At 40.7% G+C, this 12318-nt stretch overlaps 1 protein-coding gene across 2 annotated transcripts in view; it reads right to left on the reverse strand.

Annotated features, from left to right (window-relative positions):
• SLC44A3 (solute carrier family 44 member 3) overlaps window positions 1-12318 on the reverse strand; it is a 73790-nt gene that overhangs the window by 20293 nt on the left and 41179 nt on the right. For both annotated transcript variants that reach the window (XM_073356997.2, XM_073356996.2), the window contains exons 10-11: window positions 12087-12252; window positions 2021-2177 (exon numbers count right to left, since the gene is read on the reverse strand). In XM_073356997.2, the coding sequence (XP_073213098.1) occupies window positions 2021-2177; window positions 12087-12252 (323 nt within the window). The remainder of the gene's footprint in view (window positions 1-2020; window positions 2178-12086; window positions 12253-12318) is intronic.

The raw sequence follows: 12318 nt of genomic DNA on the forward strand, positions 1-12318 counted from the left end.
AGCCCAACTGAATGGAAATACTTTGCGATGTCGTGCTGGAGATCTGCGTTTATTAAAAAAGCAGCATGCTAATTTCCCCACAGTGGACAATACTCATCCCCTTCCACATTAAAACCCAGAGGAGGAGACTCTGCAGGCTGCAATTCCTCCCGGTAATTCTGTCAGGAGGGAGGGAGGGGGCTGCCTGGTAGGAAAGGCCCAGATGTCCTTCTACAAACCCATGAAACTCCAGGGACACCTGTGCAGACGCTCTGGCCTCTAGCAGTACCCTCCCCTCTCCCAGACAGCATGACTGCAAAGGAGCCAAGGATCCCCTTTCTCCAGAGGGAACAGGGACATCTGTGGAAAAGGTAATACAGTCTGGGTAAGTCCTGTGAGACCACAGGAGGGATGATTTGCATCCCATCCAGTCTGCCCACTCCCCAACCACTGCCACCTTGTGGGCCCCTGTACTTTGTGGAGGGGAGTCTGCAGGGTCCAGGAATATGGTGAATTGTACTCTGGTGTGCCAGAACAGAGTGGTATCACTGGGTGGGGGATCTCCTCCATGGATTTGGGGGAACAGTCAGGAGCTCTTTAGGAGCTGTTTAGGAGCTGCACTGCCTAACTTCAGAGGAAGACTTGTCAAGTCCTCCTCAGCTGGAAGGCTGGATGCTGGGCAGCAGGGTCATGGAAGGTAGAAAAGATGGTGACAACATATAGGATATACCTAGGATACAAATAAACCCTCTTTGCTAGACAATATTGGCTCATTCAAAATTTATCCAGAATTTCCAGCAACTAGCAAATCTGCTTCAGATGTACAACAAAAGCAGCAGACCATAAAGTTTCTGGGTAGTTTAATCTTGTGATTAATCTGTAATCTCCCATTTGTTCTTATGCATTATTTGTGACTTTTACACAGACTCCAGTGAATGTCTTGTATGCTTGTGGTTTTATGAACGCCTTCACAAGTGGAAAATAAAACATATATTCTTCCTAGTAACAAAACCCTTCTTATCCATCATATTTATTGGCAAAAGGCAAGCCTCAAGGTGTTAAACCTTGGATGTTTGGTTCAGTTAAAGGGCAAAAATTTCCACAAATGGGTGCCTAAAGTTGAGCAACTACATCCAAGTTTAAGCACCTAAAAAGAGTAACTTGATTTTCAGAGGTGCTGAGCACCCACAGCTCCAATTGACTTCAGAGAACGTTCTGAGTGCTCAGCACATCTGAACATCAAGTCCCTCTTATTTAGGCATTTATAGGGTGCCTGCAAGTGGATTCCTGCACTCATATGGAGCCCCAGTGATGTCAGTGGAGCACCACACAGACGCACTACTGCTCCTAATTTATTACAAACTGCTGATTTAGAAATAGAGCTGGACACCTCATGAGAACCAGCTCCTCCCATGAGATTTCCAGAAATAACCACCATTCGCATTCCTGTGTTATTATGGTACTTCTGTTTCCAGCAGAACCCTGGACATGCAGAAGTGCATGAAAATTAAAAAGACAAACAACAAAAACACTTAACCACACTTCTTTATGCTTTAAAAGATATGCTGAAATTCTGGACAAGAATGTGGGCTAGTTCTTATTTTACCTATTCTTTTTATATACTCTTGAGCATCCCATCACAAGGCAGGTGAAATCACCTAGAAAGGAGAGCTTTCATGCTGAAAATAAGCCATTCTTGGTAAGTTGGATTGTTTAAAAAATTATTATGATGTGAGAGTTTTAAAAAATCCTTCTGTCATCTCTAAATTGTTCCTTACTCCTCATACAAGATTTTACATTAAAAAAGTAAAAATAAATCACCTTTGATTTTCTTATTTAAAATTTAAAAAAAAATCTGATCTGAGGCAGAAAGGAGTAGATACAGACAAGGAACTATTTCATGAAGAAATCAAAATAAAACACACTACAGATCACATTTCTATTTCTTACACAGAGTCTTACACATGTTTTTCAGTACATTTCTTTCCTGAACTTCACCCCTTAACCATTGTACTACTGTGTTACACAAGCATATACCCACCTTTTCTTTCAGGGCATCATAAAGGTACATAAGAATAATTCTTGGAATTCTCACTATTGTGATTAAAAACGACCCTTTTACAACTGTTCCTTGATGATAGCAAAAAAGTACTGATATGGAAGACAGGATCAGGTGTCGTGGTGAGCTTCTCTTATTTCTAGGGGGGGAAAACAAACAGCATTTTAAAATGTTATCGAAAGAGAAAATACAGTGAATTCTACTGCTGTTTAAACAATTAATATCTTTTATTGTTTCACTTTCTTGTAATACAAGTATTACTGGGAGGGCATATCTAGTGGAATCCCATGGAGGTCAGTCCTGAGTCTGGTGCTATTGAATATTTTCATTAAATGACTCGGATAATGGAATAGAGGGTATGCTTATAAAGTTTGCAGATGACGCCAAGGTGGATGGGATTGAAAGCATTTTGGAGGACAGGATCAGAAATCAAACACAACCTTGGCAAATTGGAGAATTGCTCTGAAATCAACACAGTGAAATTCAATAAAGATAAGTGGAAAGTACTACCCCTTAGGAAGGAAAAATCAAATGCACAACTACAAAACGGGGAATAACTGGCTACATTGTAGTAGTGCTGAAAAGGATCTGGGAGTTATCATGGATCACCAATTGAATGTGAGTCAACAATGTGATGCGGAGAAAGCTAATATTCTGGTGTGTATTAATGGGAGTGTCATATATAAGTCATGTGAGATAATTATCTTGCTCGCCTCAGCAACGGTGAGGCCTCAGCTGGAGAACTGTTTTCAATTCTGAGTGCCACGCTTCAGGAACGATGTGGACAAATTCGAGAAAGTCCAGAGGAGAGTAAGAAAAATTACAAAAGGTTTAGAAAATGTGACCTATGAGGAAATGTTAAAAATCTGGGCATGTTCAATCTTGAGAAAAGAAGACCAAATCTTCAAATATGTTAAGGACTGATATAAAGAGGATGGGGATCAATTGTTCTCGATGTCCACTGAAGGTAATACAAGAAGTAATGGGCTTAATTTGCATCAAGGGAGATATAGGTTAGATATTGGGGGGGAAAAATGTTGTTATAAGGGTAGTCAAGATCTGGAATAGGCTTCTAAAGGAGGTTGTGGAATCTCCATCAATGTAGGTTTTTAAGAACAGGTTGGACAAACACCTGTCAGGGACGGTCTAGGTTTACTTGGTCCTGACTCAGCATAGGGGACTGGACTTGATGACCTCTTGATGTCCAGTCCAGCCCTATAGATCTATGATTCTATGATCAATCTGGTATCTCTTTTAGGGCCTGATCCAACTCCAGACTTTTATTGACCTCAGTTGGGAGTTGGATCAAGCCCTAAGTCCAGATGAAGGAAAACAAGTTTAAATCTTTTACTGGATTAATTAAGTGGATAGGCCATGACTATTTTTGTGCGCTCAGTAACAGACATCACAACAGGAAAACTGGCCTGGGGGGGAAGAGGGAGGAGAGGAAATGTTCCAAGTAAACATAAACAGTGAATGAGAATTATTCTTCCTTTGAATGACTGTGTCCTGCTCCTGTCATCTTTCTAGCCCCACTGCACTCCTTATTTGATGATGTTACAATAGGAGATCAGTCTGCAAGACTGGGTCCACTTGCTCTGAGACAGTGGTCAAACTAAAAATCAACAAACAATCTGGCAAGATCTTACATGCAAAACTAAGATTTACTCTCTGATGTCACTGTAATGATTGGGCCAAATTTTGCTTTCAATTTTGCTGATTTAACTCCAGAGGAATTATATTGCATTCAACAGGTTTATTTCAGATTTACAATGGAGTACATGTGAGCAGAATTTGCTCTAATGTGTTTAAAATATTATCTGGCCTACTCGTAACTGAAAATACATAAGTCTACTGCATTTTAGCCGTGATGTTTTGAGATAATAACATAAATGTTCTAAAATCTAAATATACACATGAAAATTAACTTCATGTTTTATCTTATAAGCGATGTCAGAATCCCACATGCAAGAGGTTTTTTTGTTTGCATTTTAAAGGTCACTTTAATATGAATCAGACACAAGAAATGGCATGACACAGCTCTCAAGAATTTATACTAATTAACGCTCCAAAACCAGGAAATGAACTCAAAAATAAATAAATAAATAAATGACTGAAATCAGTCTTCTCAGCTCAACAAATCCCCCCAAAAACATTTTGGGAACTTCAAATACACAGATTACTATTCACAGTAGTTACATTAGCATAAAAAGGCGAAGAGACCCTTTTATTAGCAAACCCTAAATAATAGGCTCAGTGCTGAAATATTTACTCAAGCGAAAATACATTGAATTAGGAATTAAGAAAGAATCAGACCCTAAATTAGGGATCGGCAACCTTTGGCACATGGCTCGCCAGGGAAAGCCCCTGGCGAGTTGGGCCAGTTTGTTTACTTGCTGCATCTGCAGGTTCAGCTGATTGCAGCTCCCACTGGCTGTGGTTTGCCGCTCCGGGCCAATGGGATGTGCTGACTGCCCTTTCCGCAGCCCCCATTGGCCTGGGACAGTGAATCGTGGCCAGTGGGAGCTACAATTGGCCGAACCTGTGGACACTGCAGGTAAACAAACTGGCCCACCCTGGCAGGGACTTTCCCTGGTGGGCCGCGGGCGAAAGGTTGCCGATACCTGCCCTAAATCATAACTAAAATGTTCACTCTTCATAAGGAACTTTTGAAGGATTCATTTATCGCCTTTAAAATGAATATTTACAGAAAAAACTAAGAGCATAAAAAGGGTTTGTGTGTATGTGTGTGAGAGACAGAGCAGCTGGGGGGGGTTTGAAAAGGAAGGTCTGCAAACACATTTTTATTAAATCTTCACCACAGCAGGGATTTACACAACTAAGTCAAGAGAGGTATCACAGTGCTGCAATAATCCGGAGTATATCACTGCAGTCCTTTCATAACAGTAACTACTTTGCAGCTATAAAGTCATATTTATATATGTCTATGCACCACATTATTTTAAATAGGAAATACCAGCAAAGCGGTTGCTAGTATGCAACAGTTTTGATCTTATGGCCAGGGGAGCAGCTTGAGGGATGGTGATATTTTTATGTAGAGTGAGTGCTTTGATAGCCTTTCTTAAAAACATCATTCTTGGTTTATCAATACATATGTATTTCTGACATATAAAATTTCACCCCTGTACTACTGCTCTTTTCTATTCATGATAGCTTACAGTCAGACCTGGGAAAATTAAAGGTTAAAGAACAGCAAGTTAAAATATTAACCAAGTTTAGAAAATATAGGAAGGCAAAGTTTACAACTCTGTTAATAGTTCATTTGCTGCTGAAGAGATAAGTATAATTTTCCTTCTCTACTTTAACAGTATTGATTAATAAGTTTGGTTTGCATAAACCTCTACAAAATTTGGAGGCTGTTTAAACCTCCTTGGTCTACCTGAGAACTGTCATGTTCTAATGAGATTTCATTATGGTTCCAGGCATGTTGGAAATTGATTTTCCTTCTAATCATGAATCAAAACAGGAAGTACCAACTGTAAGAAAATGACCAAATTAAGAGAAAACAACCCACTAGTGGTATTTGTGTCTCAAAACTTAGTTTGCCTTGAATCAGTTATTTTATCTTTATGGATTCACACACACCCATAGCTCCAGATCCTGCAATGAGCTCTGTGCAGGTGGCCTTGTACTCACATGGAGCCCACTGAAGTCAGTAGAGCTCCAAATGGACATGCGTCTACCTGCACAGAACTCACTGTGGGACTGAGGCCTTAGTTTGAATTTTCCTTTGATATTTTTGTTTCATTGCCTATGCATTTCTTGATTTATACAGAACAATATTGCACCAAGTCCCTGTGAAGTTGTATTTAATATCACACCGGATAGCTGTACTTGTGCATTTTATTTCTAATTTTGTCAACTCCCATTATTTTATTGTGAATCTTTTGATATTTTTCTTAAAACCACAGCTTCTGGAGTCAAATTATTGTAGGATAGTTGTAGCTTTCGTTTAAAAAAAATTCTCTCTTTTGGTTGTGGAACAAAGCTTGAAAATGGCTCAGAAACAAAAGGAAAATAAGAACCCAAAATGTTTGTTTTTTAAACAAAAAAAAACCCCAAAAAACTCATGATTTTTAAGCCAATCATGATTTTTTTGAGCCTGACTCATGATTTTTGAAAACTCACAGTTGCAATACGCCTCTATGTTGCGTTCAGCTCATGAAGCATTTTACAGAAGAGAGTTCAAGAGATGGAATGTAAACATAATTTTTAAAAGCTATTAAAAGCAATTACTAATAATTTAGTGAAAAGTATTAATCTCATTTTTTAAAAAAAACTAGTGCAATAAAATATAGCATGTGTAGTAGGGCAGATCGTATACTCAGATCTGTCTGTCTGAGGACTAACACATAATGTTTCTCCTCAGTGCCGAAAAGTTCCCAGAATACATATTTTTCTTGTTATACATAACACCATACTAAAAAGCAAATGTTCAGCTATTAAAAATCTACTATCAATATTTACACAACCGTTTGCTTACCTGCTCAAATACACTAGTTTGAGTAACTGTACACTGAATTGTCCTTTTACACGTATAAATGCAAGTTTATGACCATGGAAACAAACATTCTCACAGATATTACAGACATGGATTTTCAATAGGCTGTTGAAAGTTTGGTCCTCGTTGATCCCTATTTGTCTGAACCTACAACGCACTAGCTTACTGTGCACTAACTAGCCATGTGGACCCTGCTGCCAAGTACTAAAAGTTCTGTAGCGCGAGCCACGGAGCCACTTAGTACACAGCATGCTGGTGCGCTGCATATTCACACCCTAGCTCGCAATGCACTAACTCTCCATGTACACCAGCCCCAAGTGCCTGATCCTGAGAGATGCTGAGTACACTCAACTGCTACTGAAGTCAGTGGGAGTTGTGGTGCTCAGCAGCACTTTTTAGGGTATGTCTACACAGCAACTAGACACCCACAGAAGGCCCATGCCGACCAACTCAGGCTTGTCACAGGGCTGGGCTGCAGGGCTGTTTTATTGCTGTGCTTCTGGGCTTGAGCCTGGGCTCTAGAACCCTGTGAGGTGGGAGGGTCCTAGAGCCCAGGCACCAGCCCAAGCCCAGAGTCTACACAGCAATGAAACAGCCCTGTAGCCCAAGTTGGCTGGTACAAGTCAACCATGGGTGTCTAGCTGCTGCGTACACATACCCTTAGAATCAGGTCCTAAAGCCCCACTCCTACAAACATTTACACACACTCTTAATTTTAAGCATACATTACCCCTTGGGGCATTCTGTGCCAAAAAATTAAAAATTCCGCACACAATATTTTAAAATTTTGCAAAATTCTGCAAATTTTATTTGTCAAAATAACCCTACATAATCATGCCAGTTCCAGTTTAAATTACTTCGGTAATTTATTTCAAAATACCTTCAGCAAATATGTCTGTAACAATACAGACATGCACAAAAATTCTCCCAGGAATAGAGAGTTTAAAAAACACCTGTGATAACCCAGTTCCTGTTTCTCTTCCCTCTGCCCCCAGAGCCCAGCCAGGAGGCCAGACACCCACAACCCTTCACCCCCAGAGCCCGCCTATGGGGGCCCCTGCCAGCCAATATACCCAAACCCTCTTCTCCCCAGCTTTCAACCGCAGGACCCCCCCAGCCAGACACCCATCCCCCTCCCGCCCCAGAACCTAGGGATCCAGAGGGAGAAACAGCCTGATGCTTGGTTCCAGGCTTGCATGGAGTTTCCTGAATGCCACCATCTCCTTCCCTCAGGGCACGCTGGGAACTGCAGCTACCAGGAACCCTCTAGCTCCCTCTCCTTCCTTCCAGCAGTGTCTTCTGTGTGCAAGCTGGACTCTGCCAAGTCCACTGGCCCCTAGTGGTGGCTAGCAGCACGGCAGCCCATTTCTGTGGGGGAAAGGAAATTCTGCACACACAACGTTAATTTCTGCAAAATTCTGCATTGCGCAGTGGTGTAATACATGTAAGCATTTGTAGGATTGGAGCCCTGATCCTGCAAACACTTAAGCATGTGAGTAAAATTACTCACAGAAGTACTATGGGACAATTTGCACGAGAACAGCTATTCAATATGCTTGAGCATTTGTAGGAGTTGGGCCTTCAGTAAATAATTTTGGGTAACTAGTCAAATCCATAAAACCTTTTTCTTTAAATCAGTGACAGGGACAACGTCTGCTTGCAGTGAGGAGGCAGCAGCTATGCACTTAACCCCTCAACACATGATGGAAAAAGAAAAGGAGTACTTGTACTTGTACAAAGTACTCCTTTTCTTTTTGCGAATACAGACTAACACGGCTGCTACTCTGAAACCTGACATGACGGAAATAAATCCTTATTCAAAACAAACCAAGCTAACAAGATTTCCACAAAGAGCTTTCTCCAAAAAAAAACAAAAAACCAAAAACGGGCTGTCAGGAGAGCACTCTCTTTTTGCAAGTTATAAAAGAGTAGCCATTTCATGAACCACTATTTCTTTTATTAAATTAATAAAGCCTCTTAGGAATTTATCTTTTATCTGAATAGAAGAAAGCAAAGTGTAGTTTCAGTATTATTATTTCAGGTCAAACAGATGTCACCTGTAAAGCTAATCCAGCTGAAACAACTCTCTGCCCTCCCCATTTTTAATTCCGCTTATGGACAGTGGCTGCGAAGTGTTTTGTGTGTTGGATTGTTGTGCGTTGAGGAAGCAGGTTTCCTCAGAGAAAGGCTGTTCCATTTCCTGTGGCCATTCACTAGCTAGAAGGAAAACCTCTCCATGGGGTATCATAAACAAAGCACTTGTGACAAGCATTTATAAGGCTGCATCACAGAACACATTAAATTGCAGATTCCTGGTGACAAATTCATTTTTGCCAATAAGAACTAAGATCGTTCACTGCCCTCTATGAGGTCTATAATATTGCTAATTCACCTTTCTATCCCCCTTACCTCACTGCTTTGATTTATCTACTTATCTGTACTGACAGATCGAGGGATAGGAAGAGGGATCACCACCATTAAATATATATATAGCATTTCCCTTCCCATGCACAACTCTCTCAACACAATGGCTATCAGTTGCCAAGCAAATGAAGTACATGTAAGGAGAGAGATTTCAATGCAATTTGGAGCACAGAACTTGTCTACTCCAAGAGCCCAATCCTGGACCTCACAATGGTGGTGGGAAGTAACTGGAAAGCTGGTAGGTTTGGTCTCTTGAGAATTACCTAATCCTCTGGGGGCAGAGAGCCAGCACAGCAGCTTCAATGTTGCCTTACCAGCCCTGGTTGTAGGAGGCATGGCCAGGTTGTCTCCATGTCCTGGGGATTCCTAGCTTCCAGAATAGTCCTTCGGGTAGCTGGCAGCCAGTGCAAAGTACAAGAGCTCAAAGGCTGCACTATATTTTTCACCAGGGACTGCCTTAGTAGCCCTAAGATCAGTAGAGCCCTGTGCGGATACAAAATTTATATCCGTAGCCGATCCGCAAAAATGATCCACAGATGCAGATATCTGCACATATAAAGCGAATATCTGCGGATTTGCTGGGCTCTAAAGATCAGAGGTGTGTGTGTGCAGTATATGAGAGTAGCTTAACGTCACCTTTTCCTCCTCACCCCTGAACTACTCCACATGCACCTTGGAGCATCGTAGTCTCTGGGCCAGTGCTTTATGCAGCACTGCGCAAACTGTCCATGCTCAACAAATAATGGCAATTTAATGACTGTGGCCTTCAGTATAGGTGTCAAATCAGAGAAAGCACTGGTGCAGATGCCCCTGTGAAATGTGGAAAGATTTCCGCCCCAACCCCCAAGTTCCTGAAGCAATGTGGTTTGGACCAAATCTTTAGCGCCTTATTCAGGCAAACTCCCAATGACTACTGCTACCCAAAATTAATGGAGTAAGAATCTCAGGATTTGGCTCTCTAGTACAGTGGCTCTCATCTTTTCCAGATTACTGTACCCCTTTCAAGAGTCTTATTTGTCTTACATACTCCCAAGTTACACCTCACTTAATAAGTACTTGCTTACAAAATCAGACATAAAAACAAAAGTGTCACAGCAGACTATTATTGAAAAATTGCTTACTTTCTCATTTTTACCATATAATTATAAAATAAATCAATTGGAATATAAAAATTCTACTTACATTTCAGTGTATAGAATATAGAGCAGTATAAACAAGTCATTGTCTGCATGAAATTTTAGTGCTCTGTTATTGAAATCTGAATTTCTCAATCTTAAACAATGAATAGTTATACTAGAGCAGTGGTTCTCAACCAGCGGTATGTGTGCCCTGGGGGTACACAAAGGTCTTTCAGGGGCTACATCAACTCATCTAGATATTTGTCTAGTTTTACAACAGGCTACATAAAAAGTACTAGCGAAGTCAGTGCAAACTTCTTTTACAGGATTGAATGCCATGCTGTACCCTCAGGAGCAAAGGGCCAATTAACTACATACAGCTCTGTAGGAACACTAGTTACCTGTGTTGATCCTTCAGTCAGAGAAAGGAGATTAAGTAGGAAGTGTAAACCGGTGAAATGGTAACAGATTATGTCAGCATACTGATCTTCTCCCCAAACCCTTTAAAATGGGCATTTTAGATTCTGCACTTGGAATACTTTAAAAAAAATGTCCACTGGCTAACACCAGTTCAGTCTCAGCTCTATTGAGAACCCAAGAGCATATGAGCTTCTGACAGTGTTTTAAATGCTGTGTTGATTAAACTTACTTTGAGCAGGGACAGAAAACACAGTGCTTAAAATGGTGGAGGCAGCCAGCAACCTGTCTACTCTAGGGCTCCCAACATTGCTAACACCAATGGAGTGGAATCAGAGTTCCAACAGGGGAAAATTTTTGGAAAAAAAAAAATCCTGATTGTGGATAAGGTCTAAGATGGCTTTCCTGTGGGAAGAGTAGAGTTCATCACGAGTTTTCCAAAAGAACACTTTCTATCCAAAAGTGCTGACTTGTCAAAATCAAAATGTTCTGGGGGATTGTTTCGATTTGGATGAAATTTCAACAGGAACCAGGCTGGTTTCCTGACAGCTTGCCTGATAGCTCCCTGTCAACCTAAGAGCCTGGATGCCCTGGGAGCCCCAGCTCCCACACAACCCAGATCCCCAGCTCTGGGGCAGCCTGCCAGGTGGGCTGTTGTGCTTCCCAGGCAAACTGCTACAAACCCGTAGCTCACACGGATACCCATTCCCCAATGGCCATACAGCTTTTCTGCAAAAAAAAAAAAATCCTTTTTTGTTGTTGTTGTTCCACTGTGGAATAAGAATTTTTTCGAAGTCTCAGACTTTCACAGAACAGAAAATGTGTTACCAACCACATTTGCGTGGAATGGAGCAGAGGAAACACAGTAATGTAGTTAGAAGATCAAAACATTCCCCTGCAGTGTTGGAAATTGAAACAAAAACAGCACTGATTTACTGCATGAAACCCATCTTGTTTCACTATCCAATATGAAGGAAGTGCAAAACGTAAAACAGGATAAATAGTAAGAAGTAAATGAGATTTTTACAATTCCTGTACGTCTAGCTAAGGTGGTGTCTTGGTAACACAAACTAAAACACTTCAAGTAAAAATATTTGAATGGCATGACAAAAGATTTTCAATTATTTTCTACAGTAAATTTTAGAGGCTTATTCAGCCATACCAGATTAAAGCCTGGTAGGAGGGATGGAAAGGAGACCAAGTCACACTACTTTAGAATTACTCTGGCAATATATGTTACACTTTTACTTAGAACTACCAACATTTACTGAGAAAAGGTTAAAACTAATCTGGGTTTTGTCAGAGGAGTTACACGGGTTTGCACGAGGGCTTAATTTGGCCCAAAATTTTCTAGGACTTAGAGAGGTGATACATGTCACATGAGATCGTGTTCAAAGCCTTGCAATGAGCTGCTTGACTTTCTAGTCTCACATTCTTAGAATAATTTAGCTCCCAAGATACTACCCTAAATATAAATCCAAGGCATTTTATAGTGGTTTTCCTAAAAATAGACAAAGTCAATGCTAAGAAAAAACCAACTATACAAGGAGGTAAATTTTGCACATACCGGTTAAAATAGCAAGTAACCACTGCTCCAGCGATAGTCATTTGCTGACAAGCCAGGATGAATTCACTTGTCCAGATAAGGCCGACTAAATGGTACCACCACATGTAGCGAATGCCAGACAGAATTTTATATTCTACTTGTCCTCCTGAAATGACTTGTGCACTCCCTGAGAAATCAAAGATATCAGAATATTAAATCACAACTCAGCAAACAAAACAGAACTTACGCATGT

This window comes from Lepidochelys kempii, chromosome 8 (assembly GCF_965140285.1).
Source record: "Lepidochelys kempii isolate rLepKem1 chromosome 8, rLepKem1.hap1, whole genome shotgun sequence".
Lineage (NCBI taxonomy): Eukaryota > Metazoa > Chordata > Testudines > Cheloniidae > Lepidochelys > Lepidochelys kempii.